This window comes from Lingula anatina, chromosome 3, assembly GCF_051362555.1.
Source record: "Lingula anatina isolate TDL-2025a chromosome 3, LinAna3.0, whole genome shotgun sequence".
NCBI lineage: Eukaryota > Metazoa > Brachiopoda > Lingulata > Lingulida > Lingulidae > Lingula > Lingula anatina.
The window spans coordinates 6,281,178-6,306,113 of NC_141769.1; the positions used below are offsets into that span (position 1 = coordinate 6,281,178).

The window sequence follows — 24,936 nt, forward strand, 5'->3', positions numbered from 1 at the left end:
ATACCTTTTCAGAACAGCAATAAGGAAATAAACTTCAGTTTCCTTTGCTTCCTGTCCCAGAAAGAAATCAGAATAAATTTGCGTCTAGAGCCAGACTTACTTATTTGTGCATTCAATAGTCTTAATCCCGAGAGGAAATTCTAATATTTTTATCAGTAAGCGATAATTTGGAAAAGGTAACGTGAAGTAGTAGTCGTCGCTTTTCTCTAATTTTGATACATATGCAAACAGCAGAATATGGGGACGGCCGGGAAGGGGGGGGGGGGGGGGGTGAAACGTTTCGTTGACATAAACATATACAGACAACTTACCGTTATATGGCTAAGGAGAAGATAAATTTACCAGACCAACTGCAAAAGGACAAAAAGTAGTTCCAGTTGTTATCTTCACAAAGAAAAACCTTTTTCGCTTTCTAGATATGGCTGTTTTATGGAAATAAGAATGAAAACACCAACTGTTATTTATATAATAAAGCATGTTCTGAGTTTGATGAACATGGATATACCAGGTATAACCATTTGCGTCCCATCCCCTGTCCCACTGAGTATACATCGATCTTTTATAAGCAGTGCATTCTCCTAAAAAGATTTATCCTGAGGTCATGTGCTTTTGCCCACGTTTCTCCCTCCCCTCTCTCTTAATCGGCGTGGGTGGGGGCACGTATTCCGGAGAGCTAAGGGAAAGGTTGTTCCCGAATGCGGACGATCATACCAAGTGATGATTACTCTCTGACAACAGGGTAGTAGGCTGTTATGAAATTATGTTATCGCATACTTTATTTTTGTATACTTTTTTAGAAGCCCCTGATATTAGAGGGTAGGGCCATCCACAGTCCTTGTTTTCGTACTTCACGCAAGGCGTAATTTTCTCAAGAGTTCGAATAGGATATACATTCAAATTAAACTCTGAACTAAGAATCTAGTTTTAAAATCCATTTTATTCAATATATTAAATTATCATTATACTGATTATACAAATCAAATACCTCGTCTATAAGATTAGCCTATCAGGATTTTCTTTTCGATTGTCAAACTACACTGTTGACAAACTTTTTTACTAGTCTTTTTACAGTATACTGGGCCTTAGACCCCATTTCCATAGATTTCAGATCGATCTATCCCTGTGGGGAGTCTCACTAGATTACTGTCAGCTTAGCCGGCTTAAGCGTCTGTCCCGCCTACTAAAAGCTGTAAAGGGGTAATTAACTATGGTGCGCGCGCGGCTGACTGCAATTTAGCGTGAACCCCCAGGGAGTTAGGTCGATCTAAATCCTAATCTCTGGATCGATCTATATCTCTGGGAATGCACCCTTAGTTTAAAACTAAGATCTAATGGTATATTAGATCTTAGTTTAAAAAAAAAACTCGATCAACAGTGGTTCCTGTACAAAGTCTCACTCCGTAGCAGTGTGTTCAGAAGATCAAGAGAAAAAAGTTTGTAGTTTTGTCATTTCATGGCTCGTTGTAGACACTCTTTGGTTGTTATTGGGAGTTATGGTGATAATTGATCAATTTAGCAATTTGAAAGAAAGTTGACTTATGAATATATGAGAAATTTTCCCATGGCTGTTTCTGCACAGCTTCTCAATTTCTTCACCCGTGCTCCATCTGTGCTTAAATCATTAAACCCTGCTAAGCAAAGCAAAGTTAAGGAACTTAGCTTTGTCTTGAAGTTTACTTTTCTTCCCTCAAAGCAGTTTCTACCTTAAAGTAGCGGTCTGAGTAAAACGGTCTGATCATAGAACATTCGAGTCACCCTACACCAGAAAACACTGCAATTAACTCTTTATGCAGAATTAATGCAGCTCAATGCTGACAATTTAGATCTTGCTTACATATCCATTAATGATAATTAAATGCATAAGGTAAGTGGTTCCAATCCCTTCTTATTACATCTGAATAAGACGTCGTGCGGATTGTTTGATGCAATTGTTGTCAAACTGTCTGCAGTCACAGTCATTGCGTTAGATGTGTCTGGCGTTTCTTTCAGCACAATCGCAACTTCTGCAATGGTAAGTTGTGCCTCTGGCTTAGCAGCAAAATGTGTAAGTTGTGTCAAATACGCCTAATATAGAATGTGAAATGTGTTTAGCGAACATGGGTCGCTATTCGTCCTTCTGGCTCAACCAGTCTAATAACAATGGTGTGAAGTATGAAATAATGATATCAGCACCTGAAAATTAAAAAAATAAATAAATAAATAAATGATAAATAAAAAAATTATAATTAACCATATGTAATGAACTATGAATTTTTTTTTAAATTCTAATTATGAAACAAATAAGAGATAAAGGCAAAATATTCCAAAAATACCTGGAAATGCCGAAGGTTATAAAGAACATGTTAAATCTCTCATATTTTAAAGCTGTAGAAACGAGATTGTTCAAATAAGGGAAATACTGCTGTTTTTAAATTTACAGAAGGATTTGAAGAGATATGACTTCAGATAAAAGAAAACTGTTTTGACAGCAATGCTGTCAAAAAGCAGTTATTTTTTGCCAGTTATCTTTTTATCTTAATAAAATCTGGTGCTCATAGTAAAAAATAATTTTTTAATGAAAAATGAATCAATATTACTAATAATAATAATAACTAGACTGCAACTGGCTAAAGCCAGTGGCCGAGGATTCCCCTGCAAAATAGGTGTGGAAATGCTCTTACAAGGTCATGTGAAGGTCATGGGTTAAATTTGACCACGTATTCTGAAAGGGCATGTGCAAATTGGGGGTGGGGGGTCAACAAAACATCACTTTTAGCCCTCTTCAATATTTCTCCATGAAATAGCCGAATGACCTTGAAAATGGGGGTCAAGGTCAAATTTGACATTTGATGTGGGGGTGTTGGATATATGTTTGGGGTAGTTTACTATAGCATGTTATCACAAAAAATCAGAATTTCATGGAGAAATCGACAAAGTCGCTATTTCTGTGAAATTATTAATATTCAAAAATCTATATTAAAAAAAACTAATCAGTCAATTGTCAATATTAATAGCAACTGCACTGGATAGATATCTAGGGCAACTTTTTACATCATCCTTGTGGCTCTGTGACATCTGGTTTACCCCCTGCCGAGTGTCAACCTCCTGGAGCATATTTTGCAATAAGTTGACCTTGATCTGACCTACTTTTCCTAAAATTGGGTCATATGATATAGAATCCTTGTGTGACCTCACCTATGAAAGAATTTGTCAAAATGTTGAAAATTCTAGGAGATATTGCATTTTGAAATTTGCAAAAATTCCACTTTAAAAGGCTCTGTGTCCTTGAAAAGTAGGTCAAGGTAAAAAAAATTGGGTGGACTGGAATAACTTTTCATAGGCTATCAGTATGAATTTTTTCAGAATTTTAGAAAGAAATTTTTTGACGAAAAATAATAATAAGAAGAATAATAAGAATACCAAAAACAATAGTATTCCCTTATGGGGAATCCTAATGATAATAATAATAATAATAACAAACTGTTTTGTATGAACAATAAACAAAAATCAACAGCTCCTAAATTCTGCAACAGATAATGATATACATTTCTTACCAGCTCTCCTCATTCCCACTAGGGTCTCCATCAGTACAGTCTTCAGGTCAAATGACCCGTGCTGACCGCCCCAATACAGCATTGCATATTCCCCAGACACCTGGTAGATAGCCAGTGGATGGTTGGGATACTGTAATTATACACACATCAATAACTGAATCTAAGGATGCAAATAGATAAGAGTGCATGCTCAAACTTGTTTTGTGTCTAAATAATTAAAAACATGCACTAATTTCTATGTGATATAATTAACTGAGGTACAGCAGGTTATCTCTATAGACTACCCCTGCATCATGGTTGATTAATATTGCTTGTAAGATAAAGCTATACTGCCAATATATATCAAGCTGCATCATATTTTTTTAATCCCAGTAAACTGCAAATTGAAAACAACATGAGAAAATATGTTTCAAAGAAGCCATTTGATTAATGAGAAAAAAGGTTAAGCTGATTGTTCCGTTAAGTGTTAAACTAAGATGTAATAGTTTTCCATAATATTCTTTTATCTCTTTTTGTTTTGTAATCAACCTATAGAAAACCAGGTAAATGGGGTGGTAATGCTGTAAGTTCTACTTTATTACATTTAAGATTGTTGCACCAAGTCACATGGTACCAGGTGTCATGCAAGACCTGGTGTGGCATTTAAACTATACATAGACTAAAACACTACTGTAACAGTAAATTTCTTCCTGGTGTTTTAAATTCATCAATTGAATTCTTGATTAACGTGGAAAAATGGGAATCTGAGATTAGTGTAAATTTTCCATTCTGTGGAAAGAAAGACATAAGCGGCCACCCTACCTTGTCTTTGACCTGCCTGACGATGTCCAGATATGCCATGCCTGGCTTCACCATTAACATGTCTGCACCTTCCTTTATGTCTCTCTCCTGCAACAGTCAAATACATTCTATCTTTCATGTGTCATCATAACATTTTTTTATGTAAGAATACAGTAAACAGAAATATATGTACTCATTCATGCATTTGTAATTTTGATATTTCCTACTGACTAATTAATCAAGTTAATATCTAATTTCATATACCATAAATCAAGCAAATGTCATCTTTCTTGGCTGTTCCCTCACTGGCAACTAATCTGAGGTCAGAGCAATAACCTTCTTGTGAATATCTATCAGCAAGAGACTTAATTATGACATTTAAGCACATCCACCTTCAACAATTACACAATTTCTCAGTATATAGAATAATTTTACATGTCTACAAATCAATAGGGCATACACTTCATATTATAAGTTGACTCCTGACCACTAAAACAAAACTATAGAATAACAGTCAAACATGGCTTAAATGTCACTCATCCAGTGTCTTTGTAGAATAAATGTTAGTAATATCCTTATGATGAGCTACAAAGGTCACGCTACTTAAGTCCGTCTGCTCCAGAAGCATTTCCCCCCTCCCCCACTGGACACTTGTACCTGAATTTTGTCCTGAATAAAAAGGAACACATTTGAAGATAAAATTGAAAGATAATGAGAAAAAAATCAAATACAACTGCTATAATTTCCATTGGTACAATTGGACTAGAATCATAATTTTGAAAAAATGCTATATAGGTGTACTTCATCTTGGTGCAATGACAAATCTAATGGCCAATCTTTCAATGCAGATGACTAATGCTGCTCACTACTAAGGTAATGTGCCAAGCATTTCGATGGGCCCAGTCAATCCGACCAAAAAAATTATATTATAAAATTAATTTTCTGGGCTCAAACATTTAGTCTATACGTCAAAATCATGCAACAGAATTTTTTTCTTGTTCCAATTGTTCGACCACATCGTCGGCAAGACGTAGGTGAGGGAAATAAATAGATAGAAATTATAATTTTCGTCTTTTTGAATGTTAGCACATATTGTACACAGCAAAATAAGATTTCAAAAGGAGGATAAAACGTGCCTGAAACACATGTTAGGTGAAAATTTTGGCTTATCTTGCGTAACACTTTGGGTAAAATGCAATACTTCCAGTAAGATGGACGTTTTGGCTGATGCCCCAAACAATCGGACGATATCAAAGGTTTTTATTGCTATATTTTAATCAATTTGACCAAAATGACATTTCCATGAAATTAATTATTTAATCTTGGTCAAATTGTTTGGCATATTACCGTAAGTTACAGAATTTCCAACTCCTCACTGATTCCAGTTCAGACTTAACAAACAATAAGGTTCTTTTAGTAAAACCATTTTTGAAAATTCAGAGTATTGTTCACCGTTACCCTTGTCTATAAATTGGGATACCCAGACCTTAAATGTGGCTGTTGGCACTGCATATTTTAAAACAAAGCTAGAAAATGCCCAAGAACCCATGTGAGGGAGGGTAAACTTTTTAGCAATAAGGCTGAGGCTCTGTGAGCAAGGGAAAATGTCAAAATGTCAAAAGCAATTCAAAAGTGACATGCAAAAGATGATGACTATTGTGCAAAAAAAGAAATTATTCAACAGTATTTCAGAGATAACAACCAGAAATATCCGTGGATCAGTTCTGTCAGCTAGTATTTATCCAATGCCACACAACATTCATCATTATTTCTGACCTCATTTTCCTCCAAAGTCATAAAATATATCTTTTCTTTATGCTAATTGGGGAGAATTTGGTCCATTTCTTATGATTCCAGGGGTGGACAGCAACTGTCTTCTGGGTCTTCCAGAAGACAGTCAGAATTTTCAAGTTTCAATAGAGATGTATCTACTTTTTTTCTGAAGGAGGACTGTCAAAAATGGAGGATGGATCAAAAAAGGTAATATGGAAGACTGTCAGAAAATATCTCTGGATCCACCCCTGGATTCATATTAGAATGCCCAAAAGGGTCCATATCAGAACTCCTTACCACAGCTCGGAGTGCCAGTCCCCTGGAGCCAGGTGGCAACTGGTAACATTTTCTGTCACCAAAACTTGGTGCTGATTTTGCTGCATCTCTGAAAGGTGACAGGTTGACAATAATGTTATTACTTCAAAAGATAACAATGTTAATATGATAGAACAATAAAAGATTTATGAGAAATAATTAAATAGACTATATATATAATATTCAAACTGTACATGTAATTAATGAGAAAATTCAATTACTAGTATATAGGTTGACAGAATTTTGTTTCTCAGGTATATAAACATTGTGCATATCTTTTTTATCACGCCATCCAAAACAAACGCAACCCAGAGACAAAAATGTGGTGAAAATGGATTCTGATGGCAAATCCCATTCAAATGCTTTCACAAACATCTAACAATCTTATAATATGTTTCATCAAACAACATACATTTTCAGTTATTGCTAGATCCATCAATAAATTTCAATCAAAATACAGATTAAATTCAATTTATGTATCAGAATCCACATATATCTACCAGTAATAAAATAATAAAGCATGTCACGTCTTATTCATAAATATATATACTTATAGACTATGACTAACCTCAAATTTACCCTAAATTCCGACACAGAATATTTTTTGATCAATACTCTCCTTCAGTCATTTTTTAATACTGTCATTCCATGAATGAATGTCTCCCTTCCCCTTGGGTACAGAATCATCATGCAAATTGACAACCTTAATCTATTTCACCCTGAAAGCATCAGCTTAAAAATACACAAAAATCATGATACAGAATTGTAAATAAAAACTTTACTTCTTGAGGATGGAGATTGTTGTCTCACATGTGATGCATGAAAGAATGAACTGTGTGTGTGTGTGTGTGTGTGTGTGTGTGTGTGTGTGTGTGTGTGTGAGAGAGAGAGAGAGAGAGAATGAGAGAGGGGAGTGAAAGAGAGAGGGGGAGGGTTCTTTGGGAGGGGGAGGAGATGATTTTCCATAAGCCATAGCCAGAGACACCCACATATCAATAGCTCTGAAACAATTCTTCAAGTGAGAAAAACATAGAACTGCTTCTACTCTGTAATTCGATTTCCCCAATAAAATCAGCTGCTGTCACAAACCCCATCACATTCAGGAGAAAATGAACACATTGGTGACACAAGCTTAATGGCTTACTTTCTCTGTGCTGTCTGATAACAGTATCATATGAGACATTTCCATTAGGCAGAAACACCTAATGTGACGGGTAATTATTGACTAATTTACACAAAACAATACCACCAGACATAAGCCAGCTGTCTGCCTAAGAGCTACATTCTACTCCCCCGGCCCATGACTGACATTTCTATGATATCTGTGGATCAAATTGATAGCACACACACACACACAAATACACACACACACACACACACACCATAAAGAAGATAAAAAATATGTTCAAAAATCTGAAAAAAAAAAACTTCTGATGGAAACTATTTTTAAAAAGTTAAGTCTGGTTGTTATATACTTCACTCTGCTACATGTATGATGTAGTGCCGTTTACAATAGATGACAATATGCCTGGCATATTTTTTGGCCCTGATTCAGTCTGGACCTTACATAAACATTCTCACCTCCCTGTGGATTGGCCATAACATCAAAATTATTCTATAGTGCTCTTTAATGTATGGTCTAGCTATTAATATTCATTTTGATGATACTGCAATTAAGAAATACATTGTACATGTGCAATCATGACAAATGTACATGTAGCATCACGTCTGTTTTAGCAAATAAGTCAAAACTATTAAGCAGCATATTATGCCATCACCCCTCGAATATTTAAATGAAACATTTGATGACTGAAGCAAATGGAGGACTGTTTGTGGACAGGGACTTGAAGCTGGTGGTACCAAGCTAAATGCCGATTTTGACATGATAAGGGCAAGGAGGAAGGCAGCGACTAGAGAAATCCAATCAGTACTTGTGAAATCTTTGGCATGTCTATTTGTCAAGGGCTGGTATAATCAGCCACCAAGAAAAGTGCACGAAGTCATGGACACACATGAACAGTCTGATGGCTGTACACTACCACTTCGGTAAACATCATCTTCAAGTTTTAAAGTTTTTCAATAGACTTCAAACATGCTGGCAATGTTACCCTTGATGATCAACTCACCTAAATGGTCCATAAAATCCTGAGGCAAACTTGGCACTGTAACTCATCACGGACACCTTGCTTCCTAGGCCATGGTTGGTGAGGTTGATCTTAATTGCGCCCACTCTCCCGTCCATCATGTCGGAGGGGGCAATGATCTGACACCCTGAAATTAGACAACTGAGGCATTATAGGAAATCAAAATGATGTGAAAGCGATGATTTGATACCCTGTTATGGAACTAAAGCATCATCTGACGACATTGTGCAAATAAAGCAGTGATTGCAACTACATGACTGTGTGAAATGGGTGAAAAGGTTTACTTTATCGGAAAAAAAAAAGACATTGCCCATACTGGACTGCGGGCTACAGGCCTGAATAACAAGCCATTAGAAGTTGATAAGTTTCGGTCATAAGCCAGTCCAACACAGGAATTGTGTGAATGCAGCTCATCATTTGACACCCTGAAATAGGACTTTAGAATATCATATTCTTGTCAAGTAATGATCTGACGCAGTAAAACAAACATGATGTACCAGCTAATCACATAGAAACAGTCATTAAAACTGTAGCCTGTTCTCAAATTATATTTTCCATTAGACTGGTTCCTGACCAAATACCATTACTAGCCAGCCTTAGTTTTCAGGCAGAATTTTTAAAGTCCAATTTGCAATGGAGCCCTTCTGTTTTTCTGGCCTTCACAAAGTGAGGCATCGTAATTGTAACTGTGACACCAACAACAACATTGTTGAACTGTGCAATTTGGAACAGAACCAGTTTCACTTTACGCGGTGTTTGAACTAAGCTACAATTGTTATTCAATGAACACAGTGAAATATTAGCAAATCACATTCTGCAGGAAAAAATGGCTCGACACCTTAAACGGTCATGAAGCACCAGTAAATCACACAGCAGGGCAGCCATTTAGAGAAATAGGGAAAAAAATTCAGCTTATTGTCAGGCAATTTTTTTAACGTCTCCAGGGATCCAATATATCCCATTCTAATGGAAGAATTGACGAGAGTTACTCTGGGATGAAATGCTAGAGCTACTTAATAGCAAAAGTGTTCATTTGAGAAAATAGTCATTTAAAAAAAAATATTCAGAAACAGATGGAAAGATAATTACATTTGTATCTTAAGGAGAAACAGTTATTGCAACTGAACTTGGTTTGTTTGCGTGTATGTGAAAAAAGATACCTAATTATTTTTTCAAAACAGTGAAAGGAAAGGATATATATTTAAGGTAATGAGGGCAATACAAAACAGTGAAAGGAAAGGATATTTATGTCTCCTTGATCTAAGTTGAAGTAAGAATTAGGATATGTCCGCGTTAGTAATGTAACAGACACAAGTGTGATGTTTGAAATTTGGCCTGTGATGGCCGCTTTTATTGGAAGTCGCATTAATAAAAAGAAATAAAGCGTATTACTGATAAACATTGATAATGTTGATAGATGATATATACTTAGTGTGCACCAGAGGTATCAACATTTAAATTATAATTCCAGACAAATAGTGCACACATTTCAAATTGTGGGGTTGCAAAGAGGCAAATTCCCTATATTTAAGGTAATAAGAGCAATACAAAACAGTGAAAGGAAAGGATATATATTTAAGGTAATAAGAGCAATACAAAACAGTGAAAGGAAAGGATATATATTTAAGGTAATAAGGACCAAACACGAATGCCTATAGATTTACCATATTTCTTTAAATACCACTACCTGCTTTAACATAGATAAGCTTCACTTTTACAATTAGCCTCATTGTATGTTTATGGATCAAGCTATGCAAATTTTCACATTTTTTGGAAACAGAGAATAAAAAATTAATTATTGTAAATAATGCTCAAAGAACAACAGATAAATAAATGTTATTTTATAATAAGCACAGAATATGATCTTTTATTCAGGAATTAGTGGTTTGATAATACTGACAGATACTGAGGAATGACATCCAGATTGTTATCATTAACCAATCAGAGTAAAGGAAACATCATAAATCTGACAACAATGGCAGATGACATCCATGCCGCAACTTTCAACCTTATCTCAGAGGTCACTGACATTCACATAATTTAATTCTACATATATCATTAAACTACGAATGATTTTAATTAGTTTTTGATCAATATATTCTTTTGCAAATCTCAGACTTATTTAAGTCAATATGAGTAAAATATCTGTTAAAATACCTGCTTTGGCATAGATAAGGGCCACTTCTGCCAGCCGTCGTATACTGGCCTCATTGTTAACTGAGCCATCTTCATACAAAATTCCTGAAAATAAAGATCGATGGTGTGCTTAAACATTAAACATTATAACACATACTTTCAAATTACTACTTCACTCTCCTCCCAAAAATAAATAAATAATAAAATAAATAATAAATGATAAATAAATAAGTAATCAAATAAATAAAATTCACCCTGAGTTTCATAGTCTTATCTATTTCTCCTCTATACAGTATGCCCTTTCTGCACCACAATCACCAGGTTGTCATTAGCTTTCCACTGGCCTCACAATGCCCTTTGCCAAATCCATCGTGTAATCACATAAAACTTTCTCATTCATGCACTGATTTAATCAGGATTTCATCATTCTTTATTCATTCAATAAATTTCAGGAAATGATCCATACCAGCAATATATTCACTTCAGACGTCTTATATAGGAGCTATCAATCAGCTTTAGGTGCTACAAACCTCACCTTCTGAGGTCAGTCGCAACACTGTGAGTTGATGGGATATTGTGGTTCAGTACACCAGACTTTCAATAAAATGTAAATGCTGCAAAACGATATGCAGAATAGCACACAGAAGTCAGTTGGCTGCATTTATTGCATGAGGAGACAAGGTCAGTTCAGTCAAACCCGAGTTTCATGGCTTACTTTGGAGTCATTTGCTCAAACACACTGATTTATAGAGCTGGTTATTCTTGTATGAAACAGTCTATATAATCTCAATGCACCTAATAAAATGATTAAAAAATGACTAAAATATGAAAATGCACAACTGGCGTGATAAATTTCTCTGATAATGAGCTGTGGAAACTCACCACAATGTCCATGGTTAGTATATGCACATAGACACAGATCACAGGCTACTAAGAGGTCTGGGAACAGTCGACGAATAAGCTGAATGGCAGCGATTACTGGAGAGTTCTGGGAATCTGCCGCACTGCCTGCTGCATCCTGAAATTGAGACATAAATTTGAGTACAGAGCTATCTACAAAAAATTAAAACAACAACAAAAAAATAAATATACTGATCAAATATGAAACTGTATGTGTATCCATAACCGATCTCCTAAAGAAGAATTAAAATACTGTCAGCAAGCTTATATTTATTCCTCAGAACAGTAAAGATAAAATCAACAATTTGATTTATTCAAAAGCCTTTTATTTTCTGCAGAGTTTTAGGTTTATTTATCTAAATCAAAAGGTCAACTAAAATTCAGGAGTCATTTTAAATACAGTATGGAAATGCAATACCTTTGGTAAATGGTTAGGCACACCAAATATGAGAACTGTTTTTAGCCCCTTTTGTACTAGAGGAGTGAGTAGAGACGCTAGCTTGTTCACGCCAACACGTGCCTGTCCTGGAAGACTTGCTATCTCTTCATACCCATCTGGATCATCCCTGGAACAGAGTTAGACTATATTTGAACTAATTTACCGAGTAACTAATTTACCAAGTTACCAACTGCTGCTGATGAATGTGAGATGACTCATGCTGTGATCAGTGTTTTATTCTCGATAGACCCAAGCGGGGCATGTCTCACATTTGCACATCGCACATGAATGTTTCTTGACATTCGCCAGATTACAAGTCCCATACTGGTACACCAATCATCAGCAAGGTGGATGTGACATCATTATGTGCTTTTCACTCATGTAAATCACGTCCACTTCCCCGACTTGTTATGTAGCTATCAGTTACTTGTCAGCTATAATAAGGAGCCATATTAATTAATACCTTGACAAGTGGGAGGCGAGAGAGAGCTTCTTGTACAGTATATCATTTTTATTGAATCAATGAATGAAGAAATATGTAATAAATTTATTGAATTTCATAAGCAATAGTCACTATTCTCATATTTTAATCTTATATATTCAGAATATAATTCCCAATGTCTGAGCCTCCAAAATCAATGTTATTTTGTCATCTCGTTGGTCTTGGAAGAGTAGTCTTTAAAAACCTAATCTTTACAAAATACAAAATCATATTTCATAAATCATTTGTATATGGTTATACATTACTTGTATGGCCAATTATCAAAGAACATGCACCCCTTAGGTTTGCAATATAACCTCAAATGAATGTGATCCATCTACATCAAATTTACGTAAGTATTTTCCCCATACAATTCCCCAAATGTGACCATTGGAAATTGTGAAAAAGCAATCCCAACAACAAGCTGACGTTTTGTTTCACAATTGAATCCCATAATCAGTAGACTAGAACTTTCTCGAGGGCCTAATTCCTAATGACTCCCTCAGCTATTAGGTTGTCATGTGGGAGCAAGAATGACATTTGACAAAATATCAACAAATGATTTAACTTTCAATGCAGTGTTATTTTTTATTATCTTGAAAATATCACCTTGCTTGATTTTTCAAGTTGCAGAGGCCTGGTAACACATGAGTATGATGGCAAGGCAACAAGATGGGACACTAAAACCAAAACAATTGTCAAATTTGCACAACATTTCACTCAAAGCATCATTTACAGGGGCGGATCCAGAGATATTTTCTGACAGTCTTCCAAATTATCTTTGTTGATCCATCCTCCATTTTGACCATCTTCTGACAGAAAACATTAGATACCCGTCAATGTAAACTTGAAAATCTGACCGTCTTCCAGAAGACCCAGAAGACGGCCTAAATCCGGCCCGATTTAAGACCAATTTTGCCAACATTTTGCATAACTTTTTGCCATAGCTATCAATATCAAATCTACTTCAAGAGCATTAAAATTATTTTCAAGAATTTTTAAATTTCATCCATTGCTTTCCAATCAACTTATGTAGAGAGAAGTAATTGCAATCAACACCATAATAAATAAATAAATGATAAATAAACATATCAATCAATAAATGCAGCACTTTCTTTTTTTAATTTTTTTTTTATTTTGCCAGGATAACATTTCACAAGGGACCAGCAGACATTCTCCTATCTTCCGGGAAAAAAATTAATATCCACTGCTAAACTCACGAAATTGAATTTCAAGTCAGGACTAATATTTCCCTAAATGAGGCAATACTGATGGAACTCGATAGTAATTAATGGAAATAATTCTCTTCAGCTTCAACTTTGTGATGAGTACGCCCCGATATGTCACTGAATATGATCTCATGTCTGGTTTAATTCCTTTGATTCTAATCTGGACTGATCTTCCATTTAGATACATCTTTAAAATATGCATAGGGATTTATCGCGCACATTTTTCCTTTGGGTATTTTTCACCACGATGATGCAGAGGAAATGAATAACTTTTGATGAATTTTGCTTCAGATGTAAAACATGCACACACACAAGCTTTATTACTCAATTCCATATATGTAATGATTGGTTTAAAAAACTATCCTATTTTCACCTTCACACACACATACAAACATACACACAGAGAGAAATAGAGAGAAAACAAAGTCATATTTTAACTTTAAAAAAAATTAAATTTGGATACTATTTTTAAAATTTTAAAATTACATTATACATGGTAACAGCACACACTACTGGTATAGCTTTTCTGGGAGGACTTGACGGTCTTACCAAAGACCTCATCCAAGAGCCCTGAAAAGGGCTTTTCTTGATACCTAAAGGCTGCTCAACAACTTCAGTTGTTAGAGCCGGGAAACTAGGAATCATAAAGTGAATATTTATTTCCATGTGTCTTCAGTTTTAGTCATTAATAGGGATATGACTGAGCTCTTCGCACTTGCGCATGGCATATTCCTGGAACATCTTACACACTCCATCCGTGACCATGAGCCTGAGGCGGAGAACGCTCAGAACCTTTCTATCCCCTCGCTTCATGGCTCTATCATAGCGAACCCTCTGCTCATACATGTGGCTCTCCAGATGGATGGCTTGTCTACCTCCTAGGCTCATCTTCTTGTAGGCTGTGCCAAAGTCTGGTTCTGGCTCCTCAGAGACAAACACAGGCTTCATTTGAGTCACCTCCATGATGCTTGCTTTGGTTGTACAGGGTTGTTACTATCTCAAAGTCAAGTGAGAACTATAGTGATGGGGCAGAGGGGTTTCCTTATATATGATCAATCCCCTGACAACATGCAGTGTCAAACCTAAATTTCAATGGTCCAGGCAGTGAATGACATGTTTTATACTCAGGTACAATGTAAGTGACAAATGACAAGCTACAGGTAGTTTACAGGTAATATCCTGACAGGTGACTCATTTTCCAGGTAAGCTGTCAAGTGGCAAACAATGACACTGACCTTAGCCTGGTTAAACACCAGGTAAAACATGTCACACAGGTAACTTCTTTACACCTGACTCATCTGACAGGTAATCTTTGATCACTGAAAGCACTCAGGTGAATTATCAGGTAAAACATGTCACACCAGGTTAAAGGATGTTACACACTCAGGTAACTTTACACCTGACTCAACTGACAGGTAATCTTTGATCACTGACACTGAAAGAAAGTAAATTACCAGGTTTAATGTCACGTGGATAACTTTCCTGACATGTACCTTGACAATTATAATCACTGACCACAGCAAGAGATGAGCAATGGCCTTTCCCAGGACCAGTTTTACAAAAGAAATAAACAAACTAGATTAAAATGTATATCTTACACCAACTTCCAGCCTAAAATTCTTTTGTGAAACAGGCTTCGGTACAGAGGTTAAATCCAACATTGCCTGATAAGTGGCATTACTTGGATTATTTTCCCAGAAAGTGATCGAGTCTGCAGCCCTGTACACTAATGATCCTCATCACTTCTGATTACCTACATGTACATGTAGCTGACACAATGTTCAAGTACCATCACCAGTCTCTGTGATAATCTTTTCACGTGTTGACATAAATAACTATAAAGACCACAAAAGTCATGTCATTATGAAAATATAATTACCATTAGACTAATCAGAGACTTCTAATGGGTTATTGAATGTGCGTGTGAAAAACCATTTGTTAATCACCATAAAGCACCTTTGTAGTAAATATTTCAGCACTACTCAAAGAAGTGTACATCATCCACCCAGCCTTGATTAGAAACAACTGAAGGGTTGTTCGCAATTATCAATCTTCATACTTAATTATACATGATCTATTTTTTGTTGATCATGTACAGCTATTATAACAGATTCTGATTTAACTGGGCCCTGAGACACAAAGGTTGAGAGCCAAATTATTAAAAATATGTATACATTTTCAGAAATACTAGTACATGTAGCAACCCTGAAATTGCACGCATCATTTATATTCTAAGCATTTTTGACAATCAGCTGGCTTTGTTATGGGTGTTACATATTGTTAACAAGTAACGAACAAACATTATAGGCCTGTAGCCAGGAAATTCACTGGTGGTTCTTTTTTTTCATGGAACTTTTTACCCAGTTGGTGGAGTGGGAAGTGGAGTGGGTGGGTGGGGAGATAAGACTGCCTCCTCCACAAATGTATTACAATGGCTATATAAACACAGAAACTGTAACATCTTTGTATTAAGACTGCAGTACAGTCGTACATATTAGAAAAAAAAAAAAAGAACCTAAAGTCATTATCCAAAGATATAACATAAGCAGTGGACCATGGAGGTTATTATTCCTCCAGTCAATTAAACACACAGGGAATCTCCCTAACTCAATCATATACATACATGTTCTGTTGGGGGAGAATATGCTGAGTTTTTACGCAAACAAATGAAAGCTGCAGATTATTGACCACGGTCATGTTTTCATCAGATAACTAGAAAAATCTTTAAAAACCGTTTGTTCGTGCTTAATGCCACTGTCCAATTCCTGTGCCTATTGCTAGCCTCTAGGGAACTTTGAAGAAGCAAATAAACTAGGTTTGACACTGGGATAACAAGAGGTTTGGATGCTTTGTTTGTAGAAACTAATATTCGATAAATTTTAAAGAGAGCTCCACTGTAAGCTGCTTTCCACAAGATGTCGAGCTGATAAATGTGTCATTTTTCCAGGGGGATTTGGGCAGATTGAAAAAGGAATACAGACTGCGAAGAGTTTAATGAACATCCCCGACATTCCCATTCAAGTTTCTATATGCAGCTTTTATGTAATACCTTTAAGTATGTTTTCCATATAAATATTGGTAACAAACACTGGAAAGCTGAATCCATCCTTATTGACTTCAATGGCTGATGATTTTGAATTGACCAAGTAAGATGTGAATTTTCTCAAGAGACATTTGTATTTGTAATTTACTTCTGGGAAAGCTCAAGATTCATTAGCAGTGCAAGTTCACAAGCTTGGTACAAAACAGAGTCACGGTTTTCTATTTGTTTTCGTTAAACTCACTCCACTGGGAGAAAAAGGGAAGGCTATATTCATTCCAGTTTAATTATTCTCTAAAGCTTGTTATTTCAATACCCAGCACACTTCAGTAATCATTTTTTACTTTGAATTGGCAAGATAAAATATCTGGACTGAAATCTGGGAAATTATTGGCATGGTAGGTTAACCAACTGAACTACTGTGACACCAAATATACCATTTAATTTTCCCACATACATTTTAATTAGTTAATCAATTTAAACCTTAACACGTTTCAAAGTCTATTGAATACTATCAATCAAAAATCAGTCAAAAACAGAATTCTAAGCTGCTTCTTACAAATTGCTTTGTTTTTCTGGAGATTTAGAATTACTTATTTTAAGAACAGCAAGGAGACTTAATCTTCCAAACACATGACCAAAATCCCAACTCTTCGACCCACCTTGATCTTTCCATTAAAGGAGTCAAATAATTAGTGTGGTGAACATGGCAGCCAATGAAAAGATCCAAGGTTTGTGGTCTAAAAATCTACGTTTGGGTGAACAGAGAAAGCATGTCAACCATAAGATGAAGTTTTTGTCATGAGCACGTTATTGTCAACTCTCTTGGCTGCGAATCAACAGCCTGTATATAATTCACAACTTAATGGATTTCTGTCATGCAAGTCAAGATTTGTCAAGGTCTTTTGAATGTGGCAGTTAATTACCTACAACTTAAAATATTCATTAATGCAACATTGAAACCAAGCATGTTTGTGTCATGTAATGTTTAAGTGATGCAATCTCTGTCAGACACAACATACGCAATGTAATGTTAGTTCCTCCACCTCTAATTCTGCAGATACATGCAAATGAATATGACTTAAAATGTTTCAGAAAAAAAGCCCCCCTGTAGGCAGGCCGCGGTTGGGGTTAAATGTGGGGGTTTGGAGTTGGAGGGGTTGGCTGGAGGAGGTCTCAGCTGGCTATGCTCCGAATCAAAATTTGGCCTAAGTTCTTTATGTCATTTCTCAAGTTGGGGCAATTTAAATGGTAAAAGGGTCCACTTTTTTCAGAAAAAGGAACCCTCCTTTGATATTGCTAGTTGACTGCTTGTAAAACAAACTGATATCACTGAAAACCCAGTGTCAAAACATTAATTCCACTTAAATGCTTTTATTCTATGAAAAAATACTTTACATAATGAGTCTGAGATTAAGCTTAAATAAATCAGAATTCAAGGACTGGTTTGTTTGATTCCTTGCAAGATGAGGCCTAGTATATATCCATGTATTAGCTGCAAGCAATCTTTCTCAAACAACCAGTGCTCAAAGTTCTCGTTCCAGGAATGATTTACAAGCCTTTCTGCGATTGTGTGATCTAGAATTCAATAAAACAGGACTGCTGAGGCCAGTGTATTCAGGCTTTATGTGTTTTATATAGCTTCAGGTGTATATATGTTCTAGTATGTGTATACATAAGTGCACACATCTATGGGTGGGGTTGGGGGGGGGGTGTCAAGTGGGGGGTAGGGGTGGGGGTAGAGTGAAGATACAACATGTAGGGGGTGGGGGTGCATGGGGGTGGCAAGAGCTAGAATGGGGTATAAAGGTAATAATGTGGAAAACTTGTCATGATGTTAAAAAACATACCCTGTTAGATGCTAAAATCTCTGGTGAGATTATTGTGTAGTGTGAATGCAACCATCAACAACATTTAGAAGATTCAGATAAAGGAAATGCAGCAACGCTTAAATAAATATAAAAAAGGGTGTAATTGACAAGTTTTACAAAAGTAACGTAATTACTTAAGGAAACAACAAAAAAGTGCTGTTTCAAGAAGACTGAATCAATACAGCTACCAGTAGCCATATCAGACAAATTCTATATTATTCAGCATTTGAATAAATCAAGAGGCAACAGCATCCCTTTGGCAAAAAAACATGGCATTTCACATTCTAAGCAATGCCACTCAAATTTGTTAACAGACTGAGCAGATTCAAAGATCAAAGAAACTTAACTTGGAGAATTCTTCCAAGGCTATGGTCTATATTCTGTTGTCATATACCATACTAGTAAGCTTCTTGATGAATAAAGCTACGGAAATTATAGTCTGAATATACAGACATGTAAAAATTACAATCATTATAATTGTCATTATTGCTATCATTATCATTATCATCAAACCTTGAGTACTTTGTTTGGTATTAAAGAAAAACAAACAAATGTGCATGCACAAAACATACTTTGGGTTTTTCTTCTCAGTGGTGACAAGAGCCCATTGAGGTATGTCAACTATACCTATTGAGTGCCAACTGTTTGTAAAAAATCTTTGAGCATAATACCACAAAACTGAACCAACATAAACAAACAATCATGCTTTTTGCAAAATAGGGCCTAGTATTTAGAATCAATCTAATCTGATTGACTAATTTCGCCCATCGATTTTCAACTTCCGCGTGGCAGTGGAAGACATCTCCCATTGTTCCAAATCACAAATATATTTCAGACATCTCTTAATGACTTACTCAATAGAAACGGACGCGGGACAGACAGATCAGATACAACACAGAGTCTGGTTTATTGGATTGTGCTTGTTAAGCTTTACACAGTATTGGTACCCATACGTGATAACTATATATCAGTACTTAGTATGTCTGGGATGATACAGCACTTAAAGCACTTAAAGCTACAACTGATGGCATGTTTTAGCTTAAAGATATACTTTACACTCCAAAAAAGTTCCAAAGGCATATTTTCAATGTCTTCATATCCTGCTAATTAAGCCACTAACATTTGGTTCTAAGTTCCACATCAGACACACCAAAGCCCAGAAAAATTGTTGATTAAAATGTTTGAGAAGTGATTTCATTGGCTCGATCCATGTCAGAAAATACATTTTTTGCAAGTGTCTCAAAATGATATATATTTAAAAAGTTAAAAATAAAATAAAATAAAAAAGTGTGCCTATTAAATTAAATTTAGAACTTTTCATTATATTGATCGATGGGCCCCCAAGTGGTTATGGTATCTGATCATGAAGTCTACACTGGTAAGGGCTTGGATAAAACTGTATTCATGGAAGAAGTGTTGAGAATATTTATCAAATTATATTATTTATCAAATTATTTATTACCTTCACCGTGGAAGTTATGTTTGGTTTATTAGATTTTTATGAAACTTTCAGGGTAGGTCAGATACGGGCTCACTTTAAAGATATAATTTTTGTGGCCCATGTATTTAAGAATTAATGGTTAATTATTAGTTAATTGTTTGTCCTGGCAGTCTTCTGCCCTCTCTGAGTGGTTTTCTAGTTTTTTCATGTTTTCCAAGCAGCTCCACTCCTTGACGTGTTCGTGCAAAATTTGTATATATACAAAAAGTGAGTGATTGGACATTCTTTTATAGATCCTCATTTCCAAATGAAAAAGAAAACAATTTTACTAATACAATTTTTCTACCAAACAGCTTTTAATTTAAACAAAATATGTACCAAATTACAGGAAAAATTATCACCTTAAAATTTAGTCAAAGGGGAATAGAATTTTTGTTTCCAGATTGTTTATGTAAAGCTTTCCTTTTATTAGTTTATTAACTCTGTTGATCCAACTCCCTTTAGGTGATTTCACCTCAGGAATGATTAAATTACTGGTACAGCATTTGATATTTTTCACAGATAAATCACTTCCATGGCCAAAGGTTTAATCTCATCAGCAGCTATCTCAGCTGTAGTATAATTCTAATCACTAGATTCTGCTTTTATAATGTGTTTCAATGGCTGATAGACCTCCCAATGGTTTGTTTTAATCAATATATATTCATCTTATACCTATCTGTAATCATTTTCCCACTGATCCCCAAGCTATACTTTAAAAAAAGGGAAATTACTAGACTGCTATTATATAGCATTAAAAAATATGCATCAAATGCAACATATGATTTCAACTGGATAAAAAAAGGAAATACCCCATGAATCTTTTGCCAACTTATCATTGATTTTTCTAGACTACATTTATTTGCCTCAAAACATAGAATATGCCAGCTTGACCTGAAGATTGCTTCATATTTTGTCACAATTAAGGCATAGTACGTGCTGTCACTGAAATATATCATTTAGGGGACAGCAGAAGTTAAACCATGGGGGGGTTATTGGTCTGTCAAGTTCCATTGTATTTCACAAGAGACTTGAGCTTTCAGGGGTCTCAGGATTTTCCTTTCATTTGGTTGTTCTGCTCATGTCATGTAGTATGTACACACACACACACACACACACACACACATCTTTCCACCTATTTTATTTCTTTCAAGCATGTTTTCAGCCTTAGATCCATACTTGGGTTTGAAAAATACCTTAGTCACACCAAAATACGCAACATTAATCTAACAAGATTACACTAAATAAATAGTGCACTGACAAAACATAATACTGTGTGTGAACAGCAACAAGGCTCTATCCATTACATCATTTATCAAGCCACACTAAAAATTAATCTTATTGTGCAAACCAAACAGTGATTCTCTACACTGTCAAAGCAAACCTTTGGTGTGATCAAATCAGTTATAGAATTCAATATATTACATTCAACTATCACAGGTACCAGCATATATTTGGCCTACTGGCCTAGTATAAATGGTAGTATTTTAACAGATTTCCATGTACGTGACTGATTCTTAAAAAAAAAAAAAAAAAAAAAAAAATTGCAGCCCTCATGATGTACCGGCAAAGTCATTGTGAAAGAAGTATGCCATATTTTTCACAAAATTATTAAACAATCACCCATTCATATGTTTAAAAATTAGTTTTGTTGCCTTATATTTTCAGTCATCAATTTTAGAAGGTAGGTCAATACTATGACTGGTGCTAACATATTTGATCTACATGCTAACCTTATTTAAAAAAAACATAAAAACAACATTAAACTGCATGCATACAAGAAGTCTCATACTAAAATTATACTCCCATATAAACTAGAATGGTTCCATATTGAATTTTTTTAGTTGAGAACCTAATATACAGTGTACTGTAGTGCATGTTTAAGTTGAGCATCTATAAACTTGTATTATAAATACATGCCTATGGTATAAATCCAATAAAACTGCAATGCAATGCATCAACTGGTAGTATGATTCAAAGCAGAAACTAATTTTATGGAAAATGTTTGGTGGATGTTGTTTTAACATTTAGACATACATGTACTGTATGTCGGCGTACATGATACATATCATGTGTATGACTGTAATCACATATACTCCAAAGCTGCACAAGTACCTGGGTATGTTTGAAACACCTAAAGTGTTTTAGAATACATTTAAATAATTTGAGAACTAAGTTCAGGTACATAATGTAACATGATAAATTCAGGAATAGAAAAGAAAACTTTTTATAAAAAGATACAAAACTTTTCATTGGAGCACACAGGAGTTGTAATTTATTAGTACAGAAACATTTTTTTTAAATATTAAAAATAAGTTTAACAATACAATTAGCATATTTAAAAACACTTATAAAACAAAATGACTCAAGCGTTTCAAATCCCAAGTGTGTGATGTCACTCGTACATCATCATTAAACTTCGCACGCACTGACATGACGATAGCTGAACTTAAAGTGGGAGGGCCTAATTAACCCCAACGTACCCCAGCTGAAATTGTGCTGATCTACTTACGTGACAAAAACAGGATATATCAAATTATCCGCTGTTATTGTGACATTTGTCTCTTGCCATGCTCTGACGGTGGGGTAGTGATATCCGCTGTGTAGTATAGCGTGCGAGGGATGAGCGTGGTGATAACCGTGTGCCATGCTGGCTGTCTATGTGTGCGTGTGCGGTTTGTGTACGTTTCACACCTTGTTCACTAGAGGGCTACGCGCGCAAGACAGGACTTACTTTCGATTAAAAAATCGTACATGGCGCTGGTCATCTACACTTTACATGTACATAGCATACATGTGTACAAATCTTTCTTGCATTTTCAATATGTGTTTCCGTGACTCAGAATGCCATTTGGTTTTATATAACAGATGTTTTTTGGGCAAATAAAAGATATGGAAAAATGAAATCTTTTTGTTATCAGGAACATATGGACACAAGCATGGGTATCGCGATTTTATTGCAGAAACATTTCTTCTTATCAAGCCGCACACAAGAAAAATGCGGCAAGACTGTGCCATTTAGAGTTTCAGAGGAACGTGTGGAAACTTTCCTCTCTATTCTCTGCATGCCTCCAAAGTTTCCAGTATCAAGGCATCTATATTTGGAAACGGATGAGGCAACGAGTTTTGGGGAAGAATTTTGAGAATGACAACGAACTTATTTTATTTTCTATGTTTTTAAAACATTTATTTGCACTTAAATTTTTGTGTAATTTCAATCATTTGGTTGCTGTGATTTGAAATGAACTTTTTAAAAATAAACTTAATTATTATATATTGTGTGTATATAGGCCTACCTTCCGCTCGACATTTTGTTATTTAGCACGAAAATTCATGCGTAAGCACTCCTATTGACGATTCTGATATGTACATGTACTGTCTATGTGTGTAAGTAGATCAGAATCGTCAATAGGAGTGCTAACGCATGAATTTTCGTGCTATTTGTTATTGGTAACGTACGCCGTCCGTAGTTTGTACCTATCCAACGCTATTAATTACTCCATGTATCTCACTTTTTTGTTGCATACAAGTTCCTTTATTTTTTGAACACTGGAAAATTTGTCAAGTATTGATTAAGAGAGACCGAGAACAGAGGACAATGTGACGAAATACTAAAGTAGAAGAGAAAAAAAACACCAATAAACGATCGAGCAGGTTCATTTCAGAAACTTGAGTTTAGCTTAGCCCAACAAGCGCCCCCCCCCCCCCCCCCACACACACACACATTTACACCGATGGCGTTTAACCAATGTAAAAATGCCATAAATGTGACTTAAGATGTCAAGATATTATTTGAGGACAGCTACTTTAGGGACAGTGGAACTAATTACACAGATGCCATGTTACTTTCGTTTTTATCACCGTGACGTCACAGTGACGGCAGGGGGCGGCAGCATCAAACGAGATGAAAGAGTGTCGGAGCTAACGGTAAAGATGCATTACAGCCGGCTAATTGAGACTACCTTGCGTTGGTAAGATGCCAGTGGATTCTATTTCAAGAATTATGTGAAATATTGTTTATGTACTGTGCTTACATGAAGTCTTTAAATTGATATATCCGAACTTACAATTTAACAGTGAAATATGTAACGTGCATGTACATGTAGGCCCTAATGTTTATTACACGCACACGCGATTTAGTAGTTCATCGATGCCCTTTCAGTTCCATGATTTATTACTTAAAACTGGTTCACAGAGTGCAATATTTTTGTCACTGTTTACTTATTGTTTGTGGGAGACACCTTTTTTTTTTTTTTTTTTTTTTTTTTTTTTTTTTTTTTTTTATTAAGAATTGCCTTTCCCTGGTTTTATTTATAATTATATTTTAATAAGTATAATTACTAGCATTTTTTTCATTATCATGATTGTATTTTCTTTTGGAGTTTATGTGGTTGCTTGGAGTTTTGATCTTATTTGTTAAAAAAGATAGTGAATGCCCCCATAATAGATCTAGGGTAACTTGAGTCCAATGTCACACTACCTTTAAAACAGAATCACTTCAACAGTAATTTGCACCAGAATTTTATAAGTGAACTTCAAGTAATAATACAATAAGATATTTATAAAATAGATAGAAAATTTATTTTTGATTACGCCCATGCACTGGTACCCAATGCTACAAATCTCTTACAAGAATTATATTCATGAAAACAGGGACAGTTATAATTACTTGTAAAGGGTGTGTTACATTACAGCCCCCTAGCTGTTACTACCTGTATTAGTATCTACCTGTAGCAGTTAAGTTAACTGCCATTGTCATTGCCTTGACACCTATCTCCTTTGTCAAATGAAGCAGTTCCAGATGACTGTGATTGC

At 35.4% G+C, this 24,936-nt stretch overlaps 1 protein-coding gene across 1 annotated transcript; it reads right to left on the minus strand.

Annotated features, from left to right (window-relative positions):
• Window positions 1-919: 919 nt before the first annotated feature.
• Window positions 920-22,827, minus strand: LOC106177545 (delta-aminolevulinic acid dehydratase). Its single transcript, XM_087009372.1, has 9 exons — window positions 22,634-22,827; window positions 12,000-12,147; window positions 11,564-11,699; window positions 10,703-10,786; window positions 8,528-8,672; window positions 6,384-6,471; window positions 4,335-4,421; window positions 3,534-3,663; window positions 920-2,172 (listed from the first exon to the last, which is right to left on the minus strand). Exons 1-9 carry the CDS (start codon window positions 22,768-22,770, stop codon window positions 2,105-2,107), a joined length of 1,023 nt encoding a protein of 340 aa, XP_086865498.1. The 5' UTR covers window positions 22,771-22,827; the 3' UTR covers window positions 920-2,104.
• Window positions 22,828-24,936: the final 2,109 nt, after the last annotated feature.

Excerpts from the sequence above, each read along its gene's own strand:
- LOC106177545 (XM_087009372.1), bottom strand. The coding sequence starts at position 22,770 with ATGGCACACGGTTATCACCACGCTCATCCCTCGCACGCTATACTACAC. Across the intron at positions 10,787-11,563 it reads TACTAACCATGGACATTGTG|GAATTTTGTATGAAGATGGC; the intron begins GTGAGTTTCCAC and ends CTTTATTTTCAG. Across the intron at positions 4,422-6,383 it reads GACTGGCACTCCGAGCTGTG|GAGAGAGACATAAAGGAAGG; the intron begins GTAAGGAGTTCT and ends TGACTGTTGCAG.